Source organism: Lithobates pipiens, unplaced genomic scaffold (genome assembly GCF_037356315.1).
Source record: "Lithobates pipiens isolate NorthernLeopardFrog02 unplaced genomic scaffold, aLitPip1_a1.2 Scaffold_19, whole genome shotgun sequence".
Classification (NCBI taxonomy): domain Eukaryota; kingdom Metazoa; phylum Chordata; class Amphibia; order Anura; family Ranidae; genus Lithobates; species Lithobates pipiens.
Window position 1 is genome coordinate 57,349,067 of NW_027507764.1, and position 27,483 is coordinate 57,376,549.

At 42.0% G+C, this 27,483-nt stretch overlaps 1 protein-coding gene across 1 annotated transcript; it reads left to right on the forward strand.

Moving 5' to 3' along the window:
- The first annotated feature begins 243 nt into the window (after nucleotides 1-243).
- Nucleotides 244-7,205, forward strand: LOC143998201 (kunitz-type serine protease inhibitor A-like). The gene is made up of 4 exons (XM_077493920.1): nucleotides 244-367; nucleotides 2,213-2,380; nucleotides 2,567-2,734; nucleotides 6,991-7,205. Exons 1-4 carry the CDS (start codon nucleotides 304-306, stop codon nucleotides 7,059-7,061), a joined length of 471 nt encoding a protein of 156 aa, XP_077350046.1. The 5' UTR covers nucleotides 244-303; the 3' UTR covers nucleotides 7,062-7,205.
- Nucleotides 7,206-27,483: the final 20,278 nt, after the last annotated feature.

Sequence of the window (27,483 nt, forward strand, 5' to 3'; positions counted from 1 at the left end):
CATTTATTGTCATTCCCACGAGAATATCTTGAAATTCTTCTTTGCTTTATATCATCCGTACTTCAATATGTCTTTTTATTTCTGGTATCAAATAATTTGTCTTATATCCTGTACATGTAATTTATTTTAACATAAAATAAAAACTTTTGAATGAGGAGAACACTCCCAGGGGCAGACCAATAGACCTGTCCAGTCTTGGCTATGGGTGTGGTCTCTCCTCTCTATAACTATCCACCAGGAATCTGGGGTCAGTCTGCAGAATAACACCAACTCTTCATTGCCTTTGGTGGACAAGACTTCAACATGACAACTATATGTTCCCTTGCTGTGATTGCTGCCAGTCTGTTGGTGGTTCTCACAGCTGGAGGTCAGTCTTGCCAACATTGCAGTGTGTGTGTGTGTGTGTGTGTGTGTGTGTGTGTGTGTGTGTGTGTGTGTGTGTGTGTGTGTATATATATATATATATATATATATATATATATATATATATATATATATAAATTGTTGTCTAGAAAAGATGGGAATTTGTGGCTTTATGGTCCATTTTGGTATAGAAACCTGGATCTTTGCCTATTTTTTTTACAAATACATGTACTGGGGCTGATCACAAACAAACAAAAGATTTCCCAGCACACTTACCGACCAGCCTGCAAAATAACCAAATTGGCCTATCTAACAGTTTACATTAATAACAGAGGGTTTTTAACGTAAACGGTTAGACAGGTTGTTTTGCAGGCTGATCGGTAAATGTACTGGGCAATCTTTTGGTTTTTTTTGTGCGTTGCCCTTCCATGGACACCTTGCTGCATAGGCCAGTTATAGATTGGGGTGATTGCCACTTTTATGTACTGGGGTTGTTTTCACTGGGAATGATTCCCAATCCTGTGGACCATATTTTTTTTCTCTGTCGCTCTGCTGACTAATCTCAGCTCGGCTGCTCAGTTCAGTGTTAATTTTGACTTCAAATTTCAATTTAGTTGCAGCCATAGCCTTTTGACGAAAATGCCATTTTAGCTTTATGCCGCATACACACGACCGGACTTTCTGGCAGAAAAAATCCAAAGGAATCATTCCGTCAGATATTCCGATCGTGTGTGGGATAATTCGATTGTTTTTCTTCGAAAAATTCTGACGGACCTAGAAATAGAGCATGCTTTAAATCTTTCCGACGGAATCAATTACTATCGGGAAAACCATTCGTCTGTATGCTGGTCCGACGGACCAAATACGACACAAAGGCAGCTATTGGCTACTGGCTATTGAACTTCCCTTTCTAGTCCCATTGTATCGCGTTTGAAACGAGTGGACTTTGGTCCGATTGTGTGTGGGCAAGTCTGCTCGGTAGGAACTCTGTCGGAACACTGTCGGGAAGACCATCGGAGTTTATTGTGAAGGAAAGTCCGGTTGTGTGTATGTGGTATTAGTCATCAGAATTGTTTTAGTTTTAGTCATATTTTAGTCTCCAGTACATTTTAGTCAACTAAATCAAATAGGTTTAGGTAAATTGTAATGCATTATTTAAGCATTTCTCTACAATTTCCAAACTAAGTATATACTCCTGCAGTAAAAATCGAATAAAATGTTATTATTTCTGGTATTAAGGTTTGAACATGCACTACAGACACAGATTTAGCCTTTGTGATATATAATCTCTTTATAAATAAACCCAAACTTCTTAAACAAAATAAAATCTTTGCTTTTTGACATGTGCAACTTTAAAATACAAAAAAAACTAAAAAAATTTTTTAACTCTATTGGCTGTAGTGCAATTGCACATATTACCGGAATATATTTCCGATATTAAAAATGAAAAAAATATATAAGAAAAGCCTTTTTCATAATTTTATATTACCTATAATAATGTTCCCTGGAACAAGAGAGCATTATCAGTGGTGAACATTCATTTGCATATAAAATGTAGTTCATATCACAGGACAGACTCATGGATTCCACTCTTTATCTCTTTTTCCATTGCCTGTGACTTGCCTCCAAACATCAGTCCATGTAAGGTGTATGTAGAACGATATTACTATGATAAGGAGACACCGGGTATTGCCAGATATTTGGTTGTCAAGTAAAAATGCAAACAAATTTCTTACCAAAGAAGACTCGAGTGTCTTCCATCCTCCATGAAACTTTTCAGTAACAGTCGTCTTTATCACCAATTATCTCTTTCATTGCTATTTGATATTTAGGTGTTGTTTCTTTCCAGTTCAAGTCTGTGACCAGCCTTTAGACCCCGGTCCATGTAAGGGGCGCGTAGAGCGCTATTACTATGATAAGAACGCGGGCACTTGCAAGTCTTTCATCTATGGCAATTGTCAAGGAAACGAAAACAATTTTGCTACTATGGATAAATGTGAGCTTATGTGCAAACCAGGTATGTTTCCTCTTTCTGTTTGTCCTTGTATGTTTCTCAATATTGATTCATTCATTATTCATTAGTTGTATATCCAGCCCAGCAGAAACTTGTTCTATAAAGTTACAATAGCCATGGTGTTATCATGTCATATCTTTTTTTCATTGCTATTTGATATTGATACGTTTATTTTATTTTTTTCCTCAGCTGTAAGGTGTTCCGCGACTCCAACAGCCGGTCCATGTGAGGCGTACATGCCGCGCTATTACTATGATCAGAAGACAAAAACTTGCAAGGAATTCATCTATGGTGGTTGTCTAGGAAATGGAAACAATTTTCTTAATAAGGGAGAGTGCGAACGCATCTGTAAATCAGGTATTTTCATTGTGTGTCATCATTGTATGTTGCTCAGTATGAATTTATTTCAGCTCAGATTTACTGTACACACTACTTTTTCAAGTTCTAGTTTAATTCTATTGTTTTTTATTTTTTTATTCTATTCTAGTCTATTTTTTTCTATTCTTTTATTTTCTATTCTGTTATTTTATTTTCTATTCTATTCTTTTCTATTCTTTTGCGTTCTAATCTTTTTCTATTCAAATTCAAATTTATTCTATTTAAAATTCAAATTTCGAACGATGGTTATATTTTATTCTATTCTGTTTTTTTCTATACTATTCTGTTGTTTTATATTCTATTCTAATCTATTCTATTCAAATTCAAATTGATTATGTTTGAGTTTTGGGAAAAGGTTATAATCTTTCTATTCAATTCTATTCTATTGTTTTTTTTTTTTATTCTATTATTTTCTATTCTTTTATAGTCATTTTTTTTTCTTGTTTTTTTCTATTCTATTATTTTCTTATTTATTTGAATTCAAATTTATTCTATTTGAAATTTGAATTTCAAAAGATGGTTATATTATTTCTATGTTATTCTATTATATTCTATTCGTTGCTATTATATTCTAGACCAGTGGTCATTAACACTATCCTCAGGGCCCACTAACCGGCCAGGTTTTATGTATTACCTTGGGGAGATGCAGACTAGAATACGGCAATCACTGAGCAGAAAATGATATCACCTGTGATGTATTTCAGTTATCTTACAAACCTGGCCTATTAGTGGGCCCTGAGGACAGGGTTGATGACCACTGTTCTAGACTATTCTGATGTTTTATTTTCTATTCAATTGTGTTCTGTTTTACTCTATTATATTATATTCTTTTATTTTCTGTTATATTCTTTTCTAGTCTATTTTTTTCTATTCTATTCCTTTTTTTTCTAATTATTTCATTCTCTTTGGAAATTTTAAACCGTTTCAAATTCGAATTCGATAACTATTCAAATTAGAAAACTTTTCGAATTCAAATTTGAAAACTATTTGGATTAGAAAAATATTCAAAAATGACTTGAAAACTTTTCAAATTAAAATTTCGTCAAAATTTGTTTTTTTTTTGTTATTTCTGATTCATTTAAATTCAGTACTATTGTAATTTGGAAATTTGGATGCATCCGAATTTTCAAAAAACAAAAATTTGTCCGAATTTCAATTCGAAATGAAACAAACCGCACATGTCTAATGCCATGTACACACGACCGGTTTTCCCGTCGGAATAAACTCTGAAGGTTTTTACGACGGAGTTCCACTGAAACTGTCTTGCCCACACATGATCATACCAAAGTCCGAGGGTCTAGAACACGGTGATTTACAACACGTACGGCGGGACTAGAAAATGGAAGTTCAATAGCCAGTAGCCAATACCTTCCGTCTCATACTTGCTTCAGAGCATGTGTCGTTTTTGGTCCGTCGGAACAGAATACAGACGAGCGGTTTTCCAGATAGGAATTGATTCCATCGGTAAGATTTAAAACATGCTCTATTTCTAGGTCCGTCAAAAAAAAAAAAAAAGTCAGATGAGGCCCACACACGATTGGAATATCCGATTAAAAGATTCCGTCTGACTTTTTTTGCTGGAAAGTCCGACCGTGTGTATGCGGCATTATAGATAGCACTTTATTTTCTGTGGTATGTAATCACCATTGTTTTTAATTTTTTGCTATATAAACAAAAAATACTGAAAATTTCGAAAAAAAAAAAAAACTCATATTTTTCTTTGTTTCTTTTTTCAAATAAATAATCTTTCTTCATAAATTCTAAGTAAACTGTATTCTGTGACATTTCTTTGGTAAAAAAAATAACCCAAATCAGCGTTTATTATTTAGCCTGTAGGAAAGTTATAGATTCCAAAAACTATGGTATATATCTGAAAATTGATCAACCCTGATGTGCTGACGGCCAATCCCATTTCTTGAGGCCCTAACATTCCAGGACAGTACAAATACCCCCAAATGAATACTTTATAGAAAGTAGACACCCCAAGGTATTTACTAAAAGAGTTGTAAAGGCAGAAGATATATTTATATGAATGGATTCTATGCATTAAGATAAAAAAACCTTAAAAAAGTGTAGCAACCTCCCTCAGCCCCCTTAATACTTGCCTGAGCCCCATCTCTCTCCAGCGATGTCCACGAGTGTCTTAGCCATCCTCTCCTCCTGATTGGCTGAGACACAGCAGTGGCCCCATTGGCTCCTGCGGCTATCAAAGTCAGTTAGCCAATCAGGGGAGCATGAATTAGGCAATCACTTTAAGAGGCATGGTGAGTTAAAATTTTTAAGCTGTAATTTTTTTGGCACAATTTTTTAGAAAATTAAGAAAATATTATTTTTTTCCACATAACATTAACATATAATTCATACTGGTGACAGCATGTAAAAATAAATACATAATAGTAATCACATCACTGTACATTTTTCCTCCAGATCTCCTCCTCACACAGAACTCAGAAGAGGCAATACAGTCATTTGTTGACATTTGTGATTGGCTGTGATTGGTCACAGCCGGTCACATGGTAAAGAGCCAATCTCATTTGCGCTTTACCCTGATTGTGGATGGGCTGTGTCCAAGGAACACGCCTCATCCACTATCGCCGTGCCCCCCCGCACTAGCGGTGAGAACGAGCACAACACATGTGATCAGCTGGGATTGGACACAGCTGGTCATGTGGTAAAGAGACATTTTTATTAGCTCTTTACCCTCATCAGTGTTGGGCTGTGTCCCGAGGGACTCGCCTTATCCCTGATCACCTCGCTGCGGAGAGAACAGGCGGACGTTATATGACGTTCACCCGGAGGAAGAAGATGTTCCTGCCGGCATCATATTACTATGTCCCAGTATGGAAATGGTTAAGAGGCATGGGGAGTTTTAATTTTTAAGTTGGAATTTTTTGTCAAAATTTTTTGGAAAATTAAGAAAAATGTTTTTTCTTTTTTTCCCACTTTTTTTTTAACATACTGTCACAAGAACAGCACGGTGTCATCATATGACCAGTGTGGTGGTGATCAGGGATACTGACTGATGAATCCTTTCTTTATAATTTTTTTGCTACATACTGTGACCAGAGTAGTGTTACCATAGTGACTTTGTACTACACTAGGGAGCTTATCAGGATTTTTTTTAACAGTATTATTGCTTATAACAGTAATGATCACTGGTATGCCACGTACACACAAGCTGATTTTCCGTCTGAAAAATCTCGGATGGTTTTTCCAATGGAATTCAGCTCAAGCTTGGCTTGCATACACACGGTCACACAAAAGTTCCCTGAACTTTCGACCGGCAAGAACGCGGTGACGTACAACACTACGACGAGCCGAGAAAATGAAGTTCAGTGCTTCAGAGCATGTGTCGAATTGTTTCTGAGCATGCGTAGGAATTTTGCACATCGGAATTGCTACAGACGATTGGAACTTTTTCCGACCAAAAAAAAAAGAACCTGCTCTCAATCTTTTGCTGGCGGGAATTCGGCCAGCAAAAGTCTGATTGCGCATGCACACATTTGCATTTTCTGACCAAAAGCTCTCATCAGTCTTTTTTCTGGCCGAATTTCTGATCATGTGTACAGGGCATTAGAAGCAATTATTTTTATTAATGGCATCTGTTCATAGCCATTATGCACTACTGGGAGAGCTATGATTGGCCACAGCTATCACATGGTACAGTGCACTGTGCTTTGACTCTCTGTGGCCAATCACATATTTCACAATAGTACACAATGAATGGCTATAAATGAAAGCCATTCATTTTGTACACTACCATTGGTCACAGCAATCACACGATACCGGCCAGGTACACTGATCTGTCATCCGCTGTGTCCAGTAGACACAGTGGGTGACAGATCGAACTGGAAGGATGTCATGTGAAGTCCTCACGGAACCAGGGAGCTCCCGCCCAGCCATATTACTATAGATTAAGCAAATAAAAAAGTAACCAGCAATATTTATATCTTTTTTTTATGTTATGCCATGTTAATTAGATCATGTAACTAATATAAAATAGGGGTTATCCCAATTTCGCTGCAACAGTGTCTAAATTAAACCTGAATACAGTGAACCCGTGCTTTGCCCATGCAGGGAAAAACATCGGGGTCACTTGCAGTCTGCTTCAGTTTAGGGTGAAGAAAACAATTACTTTTTAATTTTTATTTACTGTGTTTTTTCCCTTATCTATAACATGCCTGCAATGGACTTGGTTATTAATTTGTAAATTTCTGTTTTTTCTTTTCTGACAGTCAAAACAACCTCACCGATGTGGCAATACTTTTTGATGTCATTTTTGGACGACGAGCATATGTTCTCTTAAGTGGAGAATGTTTGACATTGCATTGTATTGGAATGTATAGCGTTCCTTTCAAAATATTGAAAGAGGTTGTATCTTGTTTGAGCTTTCCTGAGCATTTGTCATCCATGGTTCAACCTTTAAATAAACATATTAACCCTTTCATGACTAAGCCTACTTCTGACATTTGTTGCTTGCAAGATAAAATCTGTATTTTTTGCTAAAAAATTACTTAGATTACCCCATATATATATATATATATATATATATATATATATATATATATATATATTTATTTAGCAGACAATCTAGAGAATAAAATGTAGTTTGTTGCAATATTTTATGTCACACTGTACTTGCGCAGTGGTCTTTCAAATGCAATTTTTTTAGGAAAAAAAGACACTTTCATGAATTAAAAAAAATAAATAAATAGTAAAGTTAGCCCAATTTTTTTGTATAATGTGAAACATGATGTTACACTGAGTATATCCAATATGTCATGCTTTGAAATTGCACACACTCATGAAATGGTGATAAACTACGGTACCTAAAAATCTCCATAGGTGGCGCTTTAAAAAAAAACGATCCCAGCGATACTTCACATGTGTGATTTGAACACCATTTACATATGCAGGCGTACAGTAACTTATGTCTGCATTTTCTTTGCTGCGCAAGCTCGTGAGGCGCTTTAAAAAAAAACATTTTTTTCTTATTTATTTTATTTTTATTTTTTTTCATTGTCACTTTAAATAAAAACAAATGTGATCACTTTTAATGCTGTCACAAGGAATGTAAACACCCCCTGTGACAGTAATAAGTGGTGACAGGTAATCTTTATGTATTATCTAAAAAGACCCCAAATCTCTTCTTTGCACTTCAAAGTATTCAGGCAAAAACGGCGATTCTGAATACTGTTGTTTTTTTTTAAATGGTGCCATTGGCAGCCGAGTAAACCGGAAGTGACGTCGTGTTTACAGAAAGAAGACTGGAACAAAGCCGTTTCTGGCTTCGTTCCAGTCTTACTCTAGCCAGCAGAAGTACCGGATCCTGTTTCGGGTCTCTGGGTGGGACAGGAGGCCAGGGAAGAGCAGCGGAAGGCGGCGGGAGGGGGGCATCCCCTCTCGCTTCTCCGGGATAACAGCCGAGCGGCTGTTAGCCACATCGGTTGTTATCCCTAAAGAGCTGACCAACCGCTCTAAAAAAACGGTACCGGGATGATGTATGCATGCATAACCCCTTAAAGCCGAGGCCGCATATGTGCGTATGCTCAGCGGGAAGGAGTTAATTATTTGTTTGTCCATTATCATTTAAAGCAGGGGTCTCCAACCTTTTGAGCTTCCTGCGCCACACTGGAAGACCCTCATGCACACTGGATGTTATAAAAACATCAGTAGTGTTAGCTGTAGAAAAGCTGTAGTGTTTTTTTAGTGTTTATTTTGTGTTTTTTAGCGGTTGTATTTTCTAGCTTTTTTTTTTATTAACAAAACTATACTCTCACAAAACTTTATGGCTCAAAAATGCTGATAAATTCAGAATAGCTGTGTCTTTTTTCAGCATTTTTATGTTAGGCTCCATGCACACACATATATATATATATAATGTATATGTGTGTGTGTGTGTGTGTGTGTGTGTGTATATATATATATATATATATATATATATATATATATATATATGTGTAAAGTTATAATTATCATAACTACTGTATAGGGACCCAACCTCTTCGAACAAGGTATTCTGATATAACATATGTAGCAGCCATAACCCTTGGCAGGGCGGCCTTAACTTTTGGGCTTACTGGTTGAATGAATGAATGAATGAAATACTTGTATAGCGCACAATGCGAACTGAATCGCCTCTAGGCTGGTTATTCCACGTCTAAGGGTTCCCAGGGTTAGTACCCAACAACTTTGGACGCTTACACCATAAAAGTCCTTGTTTTTAATTGCAGGGGTAACATCCAACAAACACAGTCTCGTATGGTAACAGAAGGCAGTGGTGAAGGAACTCAGGCACCTTGAACTGATAATATCAGAAAGTCTCTAATGCCACCCAAAGAGTAGCCACTCGCAGCTGGGTGCTTCAAAGCTGAACAAATCTCTAGCCAGAGATTATGGCAGTCAGCACTTTGATCCAGAACTTGTGAAACCTTGGACCTTGAGTAACTTGTAACTGAAGTGAACAGGAACCTTTTTCCTCAGTACCTGGAACGTTCTCTGTCTCCTTAGCAGTATTGGAAAAACGTGAATTCGTCAGTGTCTTCCACAACTCAGCAACCAGGCACTTCTCAGGATGCCAGCTTATTGGCCCTCTTCCGAAGAGTCCTTTATTTTTTTTGGTGTTGGGGAAGGAAAGGAAAGGAAACACATTTGAACATTAGCGTTTTCACAACAACACATTGAACGCTGTACATATACCACCTATCTAAACTGACTAACCCACCCAATCGCCGATGAGCTTGACAGTCGATCTCGGTGCATCCTGAAAGAGAAGAACACATTATACAAGACACACTGTACACTATACATTTTGTCTTGAAGAGTGAAATTCCATTGTTAATTCCGTGGAACGTCCTCCTTCAAAGACACATACGGTAACATTTTTCCTAACATTTTCTAACAGCTGCGAAAAGGAATTTCTTGCTTATTACTGCTCCTTTCCTGCCGACTCACGCCACCTGGTGGTCAGAGCCACTGAACTACAAGTCTTTCAGTAACCAGAGTGCTGTGGGCTAAAAGCCTGTAGAACTTGACGTGTTTTTCCTTGTAGTAACCACCTACTGTACCTAACTACCCCACAGTCCTTGTAACGTTGCAGAAAAACACTGGGAAACTGAAGACACAGAGAAGTTCTCTCTTATTTTTTTTCTGCACAAAATCCAAAGACTTGACTCCAGGGACAGCTCACTAATAAAATCTCAGATCAGGTAAAGTTAGGTATTTTCCTTGTGCATCTATGGTAGTGATGAAGTATATGGCACTTTCTTTATCCGGTCGGCATATCACAACTTCGTCACAATAGATATGCTGGCCATAGCTCCAATGCAACAAACATCCCTGAAATCGGTCATAGAGCTCCGGTGAAAAGGCCTTTTTCTGGAGTGGCTTTGGGACTTTTAGGTAGCTCCAAACATCATCCTCGTACCAGGCCTCACGACTCTCCTCAATAACAGTCATAATATCCCTGGGAACATAGGGAAACTCCAGCCCGTACTCAGCAGCTACTCTCTTTTGAAGAAGCCTCTGTGACCTTGCAAGTTTCGGCAATGGCACTTTCCTCCCCAGGCGGTATGCAGGAGTTTGGAGACCGCTGCACCAGCGTGGTAGAATCCCTTTTTAATGTGAGCAAATAGGGAGAGTCACATTTACCGTGATGGGATCTTCCGCATTCAGCATTCCATCCCCTGAGGTTAGATCTAGCCAGTCCGACACATCTGCACAAGTGCAGCTACATCATCCCCTCCAGCCCACAACAACTTCTCTGACAATACCCCCAGAATGTCCTCATCTTCCAGATCCGACAGGGTTTCTAGCTCTGAATTTCTATATTCTTCTGCCAGTAAATAGTTAGACAAGGATGTACTCACAGTCAGACTCTTTTCCGAGGCAACCCTCTTCCGCCGATTAGATACAGCCAAACTTGGTGGTGGAACTTTGCGATGCTTCTGGGAAGACTTTGTATGCTGAACTTTCTCTAGTGAATGCATAGAAGTTTCTGTAATAGTAGTAGAAACAGTGTTCATCTGTTCCAGAGTGGTTTCAGCATCTCCCTCTGGGATGTCAGCAACGGCAGGCGTCACTTCTGTGAAAGGCCTTACCAAAGGAGTGAAAATAGCTGGTTCCTCGGTTATCATGCCCATGGCCCAGTCCATGCGGTAAGCCCTTGGCGACATGACCAGCTGCTCCACTTTGAAAATGTACTCCCCACACTTTCTGCATCTAGAAAATGGCCGAGGGTTGGAGACCAGACCGTCGCACTTCCCGCACAACATACCCAGGCCATTGATGTCTCCAGTAGTGTAGAGTATGAACCGCCCCTGCAGCAGAAAATGAATGCCGTATCTGTGAACACGGAACCAGGTGGCTGTATTCCTGTGGGACCCCTTCTAAGAGGCATCCTGGGTCCCAACGCAGGCTGCACACCCGAGGCACGGTACATTCTGAAAACTTTTTCTCCAAACTCTGAGAAAAATGGACTTGCCTCTTCCTTCCGCAACACACTCTCAACGCGGTGCCTCGTGCAGAGAAAAGATCAGCCTAGACTCCTCCCACTGGGCGCTGGCTCCTGTGTAATTTTGCGGGCTTTCAGTACAAGTTCCTCTCATGCTTAGGCACCTCAGTGAAAGTCTCTCCAAATGGCGCTGATCTTTATGGCGCAGTTCAAAAAAGCTCTTCACCCTCTGTTCCAAGGCCCTGCGAGGTAACTGTAAATCCCGGACGAGCCCCCACATGTAGCGGCCATAACCCTTGGCAGGGCGGCCTTAACTTTTGGGCTTACCAGTTACCTCAGCAGGGGTAACATCCAACAAATACAGTTGCATATGGAAACAGAGGGCAGGGGTGAAAGAACTCAGGCACCTTGAACTGCTAATATTAGAAAGTCTCTAATACCACCCAGAGAGTACCCACTCACAGCTGGGCGCTTCAAAGCTGAACAAATCTCTAGCCAGAGATTATGGCAGTCAGCACTTTGATCCAGAACTTGTGCAACCTTGGACCTTGAATAACTTGTAACTGAAGTGAACAGGAACCTTTTTCCTCAGTACCTAGAACGTTCTCTGTCTCCATGTCAGTACTGGAAAAACGTGAATTCGTCAGTGTCCTCCACAACTAAGCAACCAGGCACTTCTCAGGATGTCAGCTTATCGGTCCTCCTCCGAAGAGTCCTCCCCCTGTCACTTACACGAGCTGCGGTGCCCCGCCAAGCACCCGGATACATTGGATCCTCCCTCAGTTACTGCGCCTCGAACCAGCTGGTTCCGAGACTCGGGAACAGACAGATCCTAGCCCCAGACCAAGCGGGTCTATTGGGGCTAACCAACTGAACCATGTTGCAGGGCGACATACACTCCCATGACTGGGACCCCTCGCGGGGCTACCGGGTCCAGTATCAGGAACAGGCCGCTATGGCCTCACGAACTAACCCTCAACACGTGATTTCAACATCTTAAGTACCCTTCCCCAGACTCCTCAGCGGGACCCGGCATACCCACTGATTGGTTTCTGAGGAATGCCGATACTCAAAGCGTCCAACCAGGCCTAGTTCTGAGCCTGTCATGTGTACCTAACTGTACACATGATCAGGCAGAACTCTAACACAGCCCAGCCAAACTGATGTCAAAGTTAAAGAGGAAGTAAACCCTGATGAGTTTCTTTAATTCCCTGCAAAGGTAAAGCATAATGGACTACTATGCATCGCATAGTAGTCCATTATGTGTCACTTAATTGACACAGGAGCCAGCGAAGTCACCGCTGTCCCCTGTAGTCCGGAGCATCCATCTTCTCGGTGGGTCTCGCTGCTCCGCCGCTGTCATTCGACGAAGCCGCGATGACGTCACTCCCGCGCATGCGCACAGGAGCCGCCACTTGCGGCATATCGCCGATGACAGCGGCGCACTCAGTGCACCTGCGTGCCGCTGTCTACGGCGCATGCGCCGTAGACAGAGGTGCCTGTCTTTCCGCAAATATCTCCTAAACCATGTAGGTTTAGGAGATATTACTTGGACCTACAGGAAAGCCTTAATCTAGGCTTACCTGTAGGTCAAAGTGGTTTGTAAGGGTTTACAACCACTTTAACCTACTCAATTAACCCTCAGAACCCCATTACTGTTTTGAGGCAAAAAACTAAATTTACACATGACAGACACCTTGTCCAAAGTGTCATCGCTACACATACAATAAATAACATAACATATACGTATGCTTTATATTATTGTTCATTGTAGTCACTTGGGAGTGGAGGGAACAGCCACACTATTCTACCAGATGGCAGTGCTACATGAGTGAAGGCCCCTGGAATCCCTAGGACCTCTCTGCAGGGTTTAACACTGTGGTCCTTTTTTATACATCTGCAGAGAGCACCTGGTGTGCAACCTCTGCCTACCAGTCAGTTTGGTACCACATGCATGAGGAGACATGAGACTGTTTACCACAACGTTCAATGGGAGTAGTACATGCATGATACTGGATGGCAGCTAAAGACCTGTTCCGTGCACTTCACTTTCCACCTCTTCCACCACTCCATAGGAATCTCTGTGTGCATCTGCTAATCCATCTGCAGCTTCAGACAATAGGGATGGAAGACTGGCAAGGGGTTTGAGAAGTGTAGCTTATGGAACATCAAGCATATATATATATAAATAATATGGGCTATGGGGGTACCTCTTTCTTAAGAAGATTTAAAATTAGGACAGATTGAGCAGACTTTACTGGTTTATTGGCCTGTGGCCAATTATAGCTCAGGGGGTTTAGTACGCGCCCCACACTATATAAGGCCACCGGCGTGGCGGTCTTGTATAGTGTGTTGGCGTGCAGGGAAAGAGCTAGATAGGCAGGGACAGTTGTGTGCCTCCAGCGCAGTATACACCTGTATCTACCCTTTATTGCTGTTGTTCTCTAATACAGCCATCTGCAGGAGTTAGTGGGTGTTGTGTGCCTCCAGTGCAGTATACACCTGTATCTACCCTTTATTGCTGGTGTTCTCTAATACAGGCATCTACAGGAGTTAAAGTGGGTGTTGTGTGCCTCCAGCACAGTATACACCTGAAGATACCCCGTATTGCTGGTGTTGTCTGTTGCATAGCTTGCATATTAGCCTTTAAAATTAGCACTTTTGATTTTGAACGTTCGAGTCCCATAGACTTTAATAGGGTTCTAAAGTTCATACGAATTTTCAGTCTGTTCGAATGTTCTGGTGCGAACCGAACCGGGGGGGGGGGGGGGGGGGAGGGGTGTTCGGCTGATCCTGTTCAAAATTTACATTTAATTAGATGAGAGTGCAACATATCCACTTTAATAAGCCATCCAAGTATATGGAGGTAAACATGCATAGAGGACCACTTACATATATATTATATACATATATACATATACGTATAAATATATACATACATACATACATACACACAGTATCTCACAAAAGTGAGTACATCCTTCACATTTTCGTAAATATTTTATTATATTTTTTCATGTGACAGCAATGAAGACATGACACTTTGCTACAATGTAAAGTAGTGAGTGTACAGCTTGTATAACAGTGTAAATTTGCTGTCCCCTCAAAATAACTCAACACACAGCCATTAATGTCTAAACTGCTGGCAACAAAAGTGAGTACACCCCTAAGTGAAAATGTCCAAATTGGTCCCAATTAGCCATTTTACCTCCCCCCGTGTCATGTGACTCATTAGTGTTACAAGGTCTTAGGTGTGAATGGGGAGCGGGTATGTTAAATTTGGTGTTATCGCTCTCATACTAGTCAATGGAAGTTCAACATGGCACCTCATGGCAAATAACTCTCTGAGGATCTGAAAAAAAGATTTTTTGCTCTACATAAAGATGGCCTAGGGCCTAGGCTATAAGAAGATTGCCAAGACCCTGAAACTGAGCTGCAGCACGGTGGCCAAGACCAAACAGCGGTTTAACAGGACAGGTTCCAGTCAGAGCAGGCCTCACCATGGTCGACCAAACAAGTTGAGTGCACATGCTCAGCGTCATATCCAGAGGTTGTCTTTGGGAAATAGACGTATGAGTGCTGCCAGCATTGCTACAGATCCTGAAGAGGTGGGGGGGGGGGGGGGTCAGCCTGTGAGTGCTCAGACCGTATGCCACACACTGTATCAAATTGGTCTGCATGGCTGTCGTTCCAGAAGGAAGCCTCTTCTAGAGATTTTGCACAAGAAAGCCCTCAACAAACAAACAGTTTGCTGAAGACAAGCAGACTAAGAACATGGATTGCTGCAACCATGTCCTGTAGTCTTATGATGGTGTCAAGCGTGTGTGGCGGCAACCGGGTATGGAGCACAAAGACAAGTATTTCTTGCCTACAGTCAAGCATGGTGGTGGGAGTGTCATGGTCTGGGGCTTCATGAGTGCTGCCGGCACTGGGGAGCTACAGTTCATTGAGGGAACCATGAATGCCAACATGTACTGTGACATATTGAAGCAGAGCATGATCCCTTCCCTTTTGATACTGGGACGTAGGGCAGTATTCCAACATGATAATGACCCCAAACACACCTTCAAGATCACCACTGCCTTGCTAAAGAAGCTGAGGGTAAAGGTGATTGACTAGCCAAGCATGTCTCCAGACCTAAACCCTATTGAGCATCTGTGGGGCATCCTCAAATGGAAGGCGGAGGAGTGCAAGGTCTCTAACAACCACCAGCTCTGTGATGTCGTCATGGAGGAGTGGAAGAGGACTTCAGTGGTAATATGTGAAGCTCTGATGAACTCCATGCCCAATAGAGTTAAGGTAGTGCTGGAAAATAATGGTGGCCAAACAAAATATTGACACTTTGGGCCCAGTTTGGACATTTAGCGGTTTAGACATTAATGGCTGTGTGTTGAGTTATTTTGAGGGGACAGCAAATTTACATGTTATACAAGCTGTACACTCACTACTCTACATTGTAGCAAAGTGTCATTTCTTCAGTGTTGTCACATGAAAAGATATAATAAAATATTTACAGAAATATGAGGGGTGTACTCACTTTTGTGAGATAATGTATATAAAGAGAAAAAAAAAATAATAAGCACAGATTTGGTGAGCTACATTGGGGAGAAAGGTTGGAGCTAGGCTAAGTGTGAGCTACAGCTGTATAATACTTACTGAGAATAGAATCCCAAAAGGGAAGAGGGAGATAATCCCCCTCAGCTCAAAGTAGAAATTTGGAGATTTTATAGCCTGCTCATTAAAGAAGTGACCCCTATCTAACCAACTTCCTCAAAATACTCACACATTCAGATGGGGACAACCCCTTGAAAAAATGTGTTAAGTTGGGTTCACTGTGCAACAAACATCTATCTATAGAGGTTTGTTGCACAGTGAACCCAACTTAACAGAGATTTTGACAGTCAGCTGTCAGCTGGTAAGTATGCCGATTGCTGTGATTTTTTTTTGCAAGGGGTTGTTCCCACCTAAATGTGTGAGTATTTTGAGGAAGTGTAACTACTGGATTATATTGTATTATTGTGTATTATTTTTAGATTTCATTCCTCAGTACACCTTTTCTCATTATATAGGGATGACTCCTTTCTTCCACTGATTTATTAACCACTTGGGATCCGCGCTATTGCCAAATGACGGCATTAGCGCGGACCTACATTTCCGGGACTACGTCTATTGACGTCGTCCCGTGTACGAGCGGCCTGCGCGCCCCCTGAGGGGCGCGCGCGGTGCGCTCTGTGATCGGCGAGTCCATGAGACTCGCCTGATCACCGATCCGTGCAAGGGGTCGATCCCGACCCCTTATCACGTAATCAGCTGTCAGCCAATGACAGCTGATCATGTGATAGAACGGAGCCGGTAATCGGCTATTATTCCTCCTCGCGCTGATAGCGCGAGGAGAAAAAAAAAAAGCCGATCACCGGCGGCCGTGATCGGGACATCAGTCCCGATCACGGCCAGCAATACAAGCAACCACCTGCCACCTGACAGTACCCACCTGCCTCCCGCAGTGCCATCCTGAATAAAAGTAAGTGCCCCCCATCAGTGCCCCCCGTCAGTGCCCATAGTGCCCACAGTGCCACCCACAGTGCCACCCACAGTGCCACCCCACAGTGCCACCCACAGTGCCACCCACAGTGCCACCCACAGTGCCCACAATCTGCCTCAAAGGTGCTGCACCCCAGTGCCACCCATCAGTGCCCAGCAGTGCCGCCCATCAGTGCCCAGCAGTGCCGCCCATCAGTGCCCAGCAGTGCCACCTATCAGAGCCACCTATCAGTGCCACCTATCAGTGCCCATCAGTCCCATCTATCTGTGGTACCTATCAGTGCCCATCCGTGCCACCCATCCGTGCCACTTATCCGTGCCACCCATCCGTGCCATCTTATCTGTGCCCATCTTTGCCCATCAGTGCCGCCTTATCTGTGCCCATCGGTGCCGCCTTATCTGTGCCTATTAGTGCCGCCTTAACTATGCCTATCAGTGCCCACCAGTGCAGCCTATCAGTGCCCACCAATGCAGCCTATCAGTGCCCACCAATGCAGCCCATCAGTGCCCACCAATGCAGCCTATCAGTGCCGCCTAATCAGCGCACTTCAATGAAGGAGAAAAATGGCCCGTTTGCAAAATTTTATAACAAACTATTAAAACATGATTTTTTTTTTTTTTTTTTGCATCTTTTTTTGTTTGTTTAGCAAAAAATAAAACTCCCAGCTGTAACTAAATACCACCAAAAGAAAGCTCTATTTGTGGGAAAAAAATGATAAAAATGTAATTTGGGTACAGTGTTGTATGCCCGCGCAATTGTCATTTAAAGTGTATCAGCGCTGAAAGCTGAAAATTGGTCTGGGACTGAGGGGGGTTTAAGTGCCCAGTAAGCAAGTGGTTAAAAAGCATCCAGGATGTCCTAGATCTAAATCTTATATCATCTTCCCAGCTTTCACAGGGATCAGATATCCATCTTAAACATATGGAAATAAAGGGAAAAATAGTATATAGTGTAATACTGCAAGGTTTATTCGTAAAAATCCAAAAATATTACACTTTCATCAAAACTTTTAAAACCATGCAGATAAAACACTGCCTTGGCATGCAAACAACCTACAAAAGGTCCCCTCAAATTGATGCATTTGTCCCGCCCACTGGGCGTCATCAAAAGTCATCATTTAGGGGTATACTGACTTTTGTTGCCAGCGGTTTAGACATTAATGGCTGTGTGTTGAGTTATTTTGAGGGGACAGCAAATGTACACTGTTATACAAGCTGTACACTCACTACTTTACATTGTAGCAAAGTTTCATTTCTTCAGTGTTGTCACATGAAAAGATATAAAATATTTACAAAAATGTTAAGGGGTGTACTCACTTTTGTGCCTGTACTATATACACACATATACATATATATATATATATATATATATATATATATATATATATATATATATATATATACACACACACACACACATATATATATACATATATACACACACAGTATCTTACAAAAGTGAGTACACCCCTCACATTTTTTGTAAATATTTTATTATCTCTTTTCATGTGACAACACTAAAGAAATGATACCACTGTATGGTCTTGGCCACCATGCTGCAGCTCAGTTTCAGGGTCTTGGCAATATTCTTATAGCCTAGGCTATCTTTATGTAGAGCAACATTTCTTTTTTTCAGACCCTCAGAGAGTTCTTTGCCATGAGGTGCCATGTTGAACTTCCAGTGACCAGTATGAGGGCACCCTGCCTTTGGCCAATCATGGCTCTTTCAGTAGATTGTGCTGTGATTGGCCAAAGCGATGTTGCAGTACATTATGGTGTTAGATAATGTATACTTTTATTTTTTAATCATTTATGTTTGTTTGCAAAAGATTGTAGAATGTCATATTAACCAATATATGTTATTTCATAGATATAGAAAATGTTGAACTTTATGACCTCTCTGCTTCTTTCTCATACTTTTATAGTTTATTAGGTTAAAGTTCATTATAATAGATTCAAGTTATTTATAATTATCTCAAGTCCTTGAAATGCATATAAATCACAGAGATAGGATAGTTAATTTTTAGTTACCGTTCCCATATGGGAGAAACTCCGAACACACGAGATTCCTTATTGCAAAATCCTCCATCTGAATTGACTTTAACAGAGGCCGGTCGACAGACTGGTCCCCATCAGGTGACGAGTTCACAAGAATCGGCAGAAAAGACCCATTCTGGTTCAAGGTAAGAACAATTCACAATTTGTTTCAATTTGGTTAGAAGATAAGAATGCCAATTTTTTTTTGGAAGAGCACAAGATTAGGAAATAAATTCTGTGCGAGATGACAAGAACATTGTGTATAAGTGTCGGTGTGAGAAGACCTTAAATTACTCCGTATGTACATTAAAATGGCCAAAGAAGTGTGAAACAAGGGCTGACTGGGCAGCCACTAACCAATGCATACAAGGGGAAGATGAATCAGTAGATAATTACATCATAAGGATGAGGGATGTGTTTAATAACCACTCTGGGGTTAAAGTTCTAGTAAATCGAGTTAATGACACGCCATATGAACAGCAGCTACAAAATGCCATCCTGAAGGAATTCTTAGCCCCGGTTTCTAGTTTTGTCACTAAATATATGATAAATCATAGAACCTGCAGGCTCCAGTATTTTAATTGAGTATGCACGCCAAGCTGAAAGACATTTCCAATCTAAAAAGAAAGCAAAAAAGGAAAGGCAAATGAAAAACAAATGTTTATGTTGTTGAAAGAAGGTACAGAAAGGTTAAGAAACCCCCAACGTAGACCTCGCATTAAGGATTACGAGGGTAGGTATGAAAGGGGTGAATGTTTTTGTGTGTCAGGAAAGGCCACATGGGCAGGGATTGCAAGTTGAAAAAGGATAAGGGGGTATGACTAGAGGGAGAAGCAGGGCTGGACTGGGACAAAAATTTGGTCCTGGACTTCATCCAGACCAGCCCACTTTAAATTTTGCAAACAAGCACAAAAACAGTATATAAAACTATACGTAATTGTGCAAAAAAACATAAGTAGTATAACATAAGGCGTCCTCACTAACCTCTTTTATTATTTCACTTATTCTCCTCTGTATTTTTCTCACATCACTGCGTGAAGTTGAGGGGCAAGTCGCGCAGCCATTACTTTGTCACTGAAACCGGCCCACTGAGCCATCGGCCCACCGGGAAACTCCCTGTAGTCCCAATGGCCAGTACATGCCTGGGGAGAAGAAATGTATGAAACAGAATGTATGTACGATGAAACAAATTCAGAAGGGTAAGAAGTATTGTACATATTCAATGTGGAAATGTATTTACAGAGTGAGATTAAACCTGAAATAACACTTGTTGTAAAAGGGAAAGAAGTCACCTTTCTGTGTGACACAGGGGCGTGCAGGATCCTGATTCAGCCCCAGGATATGCCTGGAGAAGTTAAGAAAAAAGGTAACATTTTTGTAAAATCAGCAAACGGGTTAATGTGTGAGGAGGATGTTTCAGAAAATCTTCCTATAGAGCAGTGGTCATCAACCCTGTCCTCAGGGCCCACTAACAGGCCAGGTTTTATGTATTACCTTGGGGAGATGCAGACTAGAATACTGCAAACACTGAGCAGCAAATGATATCACCTGTGATGTATTTAAGTTATCTTGCAAACCTGGCCTGTTAGTGGGCCCTGAGGCCCAGGGCTGACCACTGCTATAGAGGACCCACTAATGGGCAAAAAAGCTGAATGGAAAAATGTGATATCTAAACGATGTCCAGTTAACCTGCTAGGCAGGGATTTTTTGCATACATTTGATATCTCGGTTATACCAGCTAAGGGGGGCTTGAGAGCCCACCGTACTTGCAAAACACATGTAGTGAAGGCTAAACTACAGGAACTACAAGGTCCAGCATCATTCTCACTGTACAATGTATTTTAGGTTCAATAAGTTTTTATTGTTTTAAGACATATTTAAACATAAAAACTGAAGAAAGAATAAGAACATGGCCAGGTGCCTAACAACGGGAATTCTGGTCCAAAAAATAATAATTTGAGTTATACATTTATTAGAATAAAATATAGTGCATTCTGTTTTTTGTATATAGGTAACTTGGAATTGTGTCTTTGGTATCACATTTAAACACACAGTTGACATTCATCTAAGTGTTGTTTTCCTCGGTCTGGACGCCCCATTGGGTTCCTGCTGCGTCCAGAGGTCGAGAAACTCAGTGTGCTTATGCTAGATCTTTAATAATTATCAGAGCCATGGTGGAAAGGTATTACCAGATCTCCTAAGAGAGCATCCTCCCAATGTTGAGGGCATGTGGCCTGGTACAGTTCAGGAGGGAGGGGGGGGGGGGGCGCTTTCTCGTCCCCTCTTCTTTTCCTGCGGCCTGCCAGGTTGCGTGCTCGGATAAAGAGTCTGGTATGGATTTTTAGGGGTACCCCCACGTCAATTTTTTTTTAATTTGACGCGGGGTTCCCCTTAATATCCATACCAGACCTGAAGGGCCTGGTAATTGAATTTGGGGGACCCCCACGCTTATTTATTTATTTATTTATTTAATCAATGACTTTCAATGAGTGTTCTCTGTGTTACGGAGCCAACAATTCATAATAGCTGCGAGTGATTTTAAAGGACTTTTTTTCCTGCATAAATGACACTTTGTGCAGGGACAGTTCTAAGCACCAGAAACATGCGCCCCTTTACAGGCATACTATAGACACCCCCCAGGTACAAAATTTAAAGGAATATTACACTTTTATTGTTTCACTTTAATCATTATTAAAATCACTGCTCCTGAAAAAAACGGCCCTTTTTAAAACTTTTTTTTGCATTGACACATGTCCCCTGGGGCAGGACCCGGGTCCCCAAACACTTTTTAGGACAGTAACTTGCATATTAGCCTTTAAAATTAGCACTTTAGATTTTGAACGTTGGAGTCCCATAGACTTTAATACTGTTCTAACGTTCACACGAAGTATGCTATATACTAGCTCCGTATTATCTTCTTTACACATTCGACAGACACCATAAGCCTTCAAAAACAGATTCGACCGTAATTCATGTGGATTTTCAGACGAATGCAATTTTTGAACGAAAAACTAAATAAATAAAAACGAATTTCGGGAGTAACTATATTAATACATTTTTCTGACAAAAACGAAATTCCGAAACGAAATATTTTACTCTGCACATGTCTAGTAGTTACTGAAACAGCCGAACCGGTCTATCTTAGCAAGTATAGATGGTATACTGATGTGGGGCTAGGTTACATAAAGGAGTAGGTCTACGTATATAGGGAGAGTTTGTATTGGGAGGAGGGAGTTTGTATGCTGTGTATGTTAGGGTTTGCTCTGATGGCTTGGGCTAAATGTTTAATTACTAGGGCGAAAAAGAAAGGGGATAGTGGACAGCCCTGTCTGGTGTCATTAGTGATCATGAGTTTTTCTGATTGGGTACCATTTACCAAAATCTTGGCCGAGGGTTTGAAGTACAGGAACATGATGCGTGAAAGCATTTTTGGGCCTAGTCCTATCTGGGAGAGGGTGGCGTGAAGAAAGGGCCAACTGACCTTGTCAAAAGCCTTTTCTGCGTCCCAGGAGAGAAGGCAGGTCGGTATTTGGTTGCGTTGAGCGTATGCTCTGAGGTGTACTGTTTTGGTGGTGTTGACCCAGGCTTCACGTTCTTTGTGAATTGTCTCAGGTAGTAAGGGAGAGAGGCAATTTGCCATGATATTTGCATACAGTTTTAAATCTATATTTAGAAGGGATATCGGTCTGTAGTTAAGGCATAAGGAGGGGTCCTTACCTGGCTTTGGAATAATGACTATTTGGGCTTGAAGTAAAGTGAGAGAGGGGGTAAAAATTCCGTCTATGGCATTGAATGCTTTTGCTAGTAGGGGGATAGGTTGGAGTGCAAATGTTTTGTAAAAGCGTCAGGAAAAACCCATCTGGGCCTGGGCTCTTGCCATTTTTAAGGTTTTTTTTATGGCGGCTTGAAAATCTGTTTCAGTTAGGGCAGACTCTAGTTCTTCTGTATCAGATGCTGGGAAGGGTGGGAGTGCTGTTTCCTGGACGTATGAGGGAAAGTCCTGTGGATGAGGTAAGGCTGGTGGCGTCCGACGGTTGAGATTATACAGGGTAGAGTAGTATTGATGGAATTCTTCTGCTATGGCCAAGTTGCTCAAGATTTTACCTTTGGTTAGGGAATTGAGGAGTGGGATAGGTTTTCAGGCCTGTCGGGGCTGGAGTGTGTTTGCAAAATGTCTGCCACATTTATTGGCTTGAGAATAATGAGTGAATCGCCCTTTGTCTCTCGCCACCGTCAAACACTCTGCAAAAATTTGCAAGAGGTCTCTCCTGGCGTTGGTAAGTTCTAGTAGTACTGTGTTATCTGGAGTTCTCTTGTGAGATTCCTCTAGAGTGGCTATAGTGGTAAAGAGACGTGTGATATCCACAGTGCATGCACGTTTTAGTCGAGAGCCATGTTGAATGAATTTACCCCTGATCACGTATTTAAGTGCCTCCCATTTGTGGGTGGGTTGGTGGTGTCCTGGGCATGGTCTGATATGAAGTGTTTGATGGTCTCTGTGATTTCCTGTGCGCAAACTGTGTCAGACAAGAGGTTGTCGTTCAACCTCCAAGAGGTTCTTTTCCTATGTGTGGGTATGTTCCCTAGGCTCATGTGTATGGGGGCATGATCGGATCAAAGGGTGAGGCCTATGGAGGCGGAGGGAGAGTAATCCAATAAAGATTGGGAGATAAAGAGGTAGTCTATTCCACTATAGGAGGAGTGTGCCGGAGAGTAGTACGTGTAGTCTTTAGTGGTGGGGTGTAGTATTCTCCATACGTCAACTAGGGATAGGTCAGTTAGAAGTGTTTGTGTTTTGGTCAGGGAGGCCGGGGAGATTGATGACTTACCAGTCGAGGAGTCAAGACGTGGTATCAAGGTGGCGTTAAGGTGTCCTCCTAGGATCATGTTGGAGACTTTCAGGGAGGTTTGTGCTGCCATGTGAGAGGTGGTTTGAGGGGGGTACATTGGTTAGCATTGGTGAGGCTTGCTGTCTCTAAAAAGGTGGAGGGAAGGGTGGAGGGAGGGATAGAGCAGCATCTAGTGGGGAAAAGATAGATGGTAGGGATGAAAAGTAGTAAGGGGTGAGTTGCTGAAAGAGAAAGAGAAAGAAAACCAAGGCCTCAAAGGCCTTACTATTAACGTTCTGGTCAACATATCAGCTAAGACCGCTATGGGTGCTGAAAACCCTAAGTGGGGGGGGGGGTCGCGGTCTATGCACAGAGGGGCCCGCACACACCGGGCGACTTTTCTACATTTTCTTCTATGTGTGTAGGAGCTTAAGGCCCTGCATTGCTGATTAATTATTAAAAAGTTGTAAATGAGTGTCTGGAAGGAATGTCCTATGAAGATACCATTTAAACTTGACGGCGTGCAGAGTCATATATTCAACTTCTAGATATAACAGTATTGTGTGGGGAGGTGGGGGGTAGGGGGTAAGGGGTAGGAGGAAGCCCTTGGTGGGTAGAGGACAATAATTACAAACAGGAGTACCTCCCAAATAGTATGAGGACATTAGGAGAGAAGTTAAAACCTGTATATGAAAGATAAAGGTTAGTTTTAGCAAAGTAATGCCCCAACAGAACTGTAAACTGGGGTGTATTCACTAGTCTGAAGCCTGTGAAGAGAAATGTGGTTAGTCAGGGAGCATATAACAGAGGTTCATCCGTCTGTCTGGAGGCTTCTGATTTGGAGCGTTTCTTCTTCTTGGATTGCTTTTGCGAGCCCGTGGTGAATTGGAATCCTGGGGTGGCTGCATGAAGTGGCCAGTCTGGTATGGGGATCTGTGGCAGCTCAAAAGTTCAGAGGAATTGTGCGAAATGTCGCTGACTTCCCTTCATGGGATGCAGAAAGTTTGAATGGGAAGCCCCAACAATATTTTATTTGCTTTGCTCGGAGGGCTCCTGTGAGGGGTTTCAGGGCCCGTCGCATGTCCAGGGTCAGCTTGGAGATGTCTGGGAGAAGAGACACTGGGGTGCCATTGAAGTAAATGGTGTCTTGGGCTTGTGCAGCTTGCATGATGGTGTCTTTATTTGCATAAAAGTGTACTCTGCAAATGACATCTCTGGGGTGTTCCAGGTTTGGGTTTTTAGGACCTAGGGCTCTGTGTACACAGTCAAGTTCCACACGCCGCCATGCACCGTACAATGTATTTTAAACATTCTTCAGGACCTGATATAAAATTATCAAAAGAAACTAAGTTTAAAGGGGTGAGAATTACCTTGAAAACTCTGTATTGGGATTGGGAGGGAGACAGCATGGCCACCTGCCTCCTCCCCGATGAGGTATTCAAGAGAAAGAGTCACCTCAGCTAGATAGCTCCATGAATAGGCTGAGAAGTTATTTAAACTACAGACAAAATAAAGTTGTTTGTTTTAGGAAATTTACATTGTTTGTATGTAGCATGCTGCTTCTGGAAGGAAAATGTATGTCGGTAATCATAGGATATTAAACTGAAAAGAGGGTTTGTTTTGTTTTATAGTCATTAGTAGGGATGAGCCGAACACCCCCGGTTCGGTTAGCACCAGAACCTGCGAACGGACCAAAAGTTTGCCCGAACTTTAGAACCCCGTTAAAGTCTATGGGACTCGAACGTTTGAAATCAAAAGTGCTACTTTTAAAGGCTAATGAATGAATGAATGAATGAATGAAATACTTGTATAGCGCACAATGCGAACTGAATCGCCTCTAGGCGCTGTGGCGAGCTTTGATCATCTGCTAAAAGAGGAAGGTCTTGAGTTTTTTCCTAAAAGCCAGGTGATTTTCTTCCAGGCGGATGTTGATTGGTAGCGCATTCCATAGCCGAGGCCCTTGGACAGCGAATCTCCGATCCCCCTTGGATTTATACCGGGCTTTGGGCACGAGGAGGAGGTTTTTGTTGGCTGATCGAAGACTGCGGTTTGGTGGGGTGTAATGATTTATTTTCTCCATTAGGTATTGCGGAGCTTCTCTATGCACGCATTTGTGGGTGAGGCAAAGGGTCTTGAACGTGATCCGATTTTTTACGGTTAGCCAATGTAAGCTCCTCAGCGAAGGAGAGATGGATTCCCAGGGTTTCTAATATGCAAGTTATTGTCCTAAAAAGGGTTTGGGGACCAGGTCCTGTCCCAGGCGACATGTATCAATGCAAAAAAAAAGTTTTAAAAACAGACGTTTTTACATTACATAGGCACTGGTGCTGGTGCACAACACTGCAACCCCTAACAGATACTCTAGTTGGAGCGCAGGAATGAGCCCTGCTGCAAAGTATTGCATCAAAAATTGTAATTACATGCTGAAAAATTGGGCCTTAGCCACTGGTTGGGGCACCCAGAATCAAAAATGTTCTTAGAAGCTATCAGCATGATCATTGAGGAGGAAGAAGATAGTCACTCAGCATCAGCATAGGCAGTCTTGAAGGGATCTGAAATTTTTTAAAAAATTATTTGGTTACATCAGCATAAGGTTATTGGTAGCTGCTGGTGATCCAAGACTGATTAATTTTTATGAAGGTCAGTCGATCAACCGAGTCGGTGGACAGGCGCACCCTATGATCGGTTACAAAGCCTCCAGCAGCACTGAATGTGCGTTCCGAAAGAGTGCTGGATGCAGGACAGGCCAGTAGCTCAATTGAATACTGTGCAAGCTCTGGCCAGTGATCCATCCTCAAGACCCAGTAACCCAGAGGATTTTCGGTGGGGCCTTGCGGTTCGCCTGGCGGTCCGTTCACGGCGAATTTTGCGTGTTCGCGATTCTCCAAACCGGCAGACTTCTGGCGCTGTTCGTGCGGCGGGCATATACGTTTACATTGTGAAAGAACTTTGACCGATGATGACACATCCATCATGGGGTACAGGACAGCCAATTGAGACATTTCAGGACATGGACAATTGGACATTCCCCCTACCTTATAAATAGACCTGATCTGGCGGCCATTTTACATTCTGTCTTTTGTCAGTGTAGGGAGAGGTTGCTGTGTGGCGCAGGGACAGACTGTAGTGACACAAATCACTAGCTATTAGGTCCACAAAAGTCCTTTTAAGGACTGGTATAGGTGTACAGTATATAGGGTTCTGGTGCACTGCTGCTGACTGCTGTGCTGATGATTGCTGAGTGCACTGCTGACCGATTCTGCAGCTGTTTTTTGTCAGTGTAGGGACTGAGGGACAGTCTGCAAATCACTAGCTACTAGGTCCACAAAGGTCCTTTTAAGGACTGGTATAGGTGTACTATTTGGTGTGCAGTATATAGGGGTGTAATACACGTATAAAATACTTGCACATATAGAAAGCATAGTATAGTGCATTTCCACTGTGCAGCATTGTGACTGCTGAGCGGTTCTGCAGCGATACTACAAAGAGTGACAAACGCAATTTAAAAAAAAGTATTATAACTGGTGTCATAGACCAGTGGCCCCCAAAAACGACAGATTGAAGCGGGGTGTTATATACCTTCTTCCACATACACACTGCACTTCTCTAGAGACTTTTGTCACAGGGTCATTTAAAAAATGACAGGCAGAGGAAGAGGCAGGCCCTTCCCCAGGGGTGGTAGGGGTAGAGCAGGAGCAACAGACTTGAGCCAAAGTGGCAAATTGTAGAAGGTGCGTGTGATTACGTCAAAGGACGCACCAGACTTGGTTGAGTGGCTCACTCAGCCTTACTCTTCTGCACCCTCCTCATCCTCTCGATCTGCACCCTCTTCTTCACTCTCTGCTGTGTACACCCCCAAAGACACTACC

Bases quoted from the DNA above. Each gene is read 5' to 3' on its own strand.
- LOC143998201 (XM_077493920.1), top strand. From the start codon at position 304: ATGACAACTATATGTTCCCTTGCTGTGATTGCTGCCAGTCTGTTGGTG. The intron at 368-2,212 runs GTCAGTCTTGCC...GTTTCTTTCCAG, and splicing joins GGTGGTTCTCACAGCTGGAG to TTCAAGTCTGTGACCAGCCT. The intron at 2,735-6,990 runs GTATTTTCATTG...CTTTTCTGACAG, and splicing joins CGAACGCATCTGTAAATCAG to TCAAAACAACCTCACCGATG.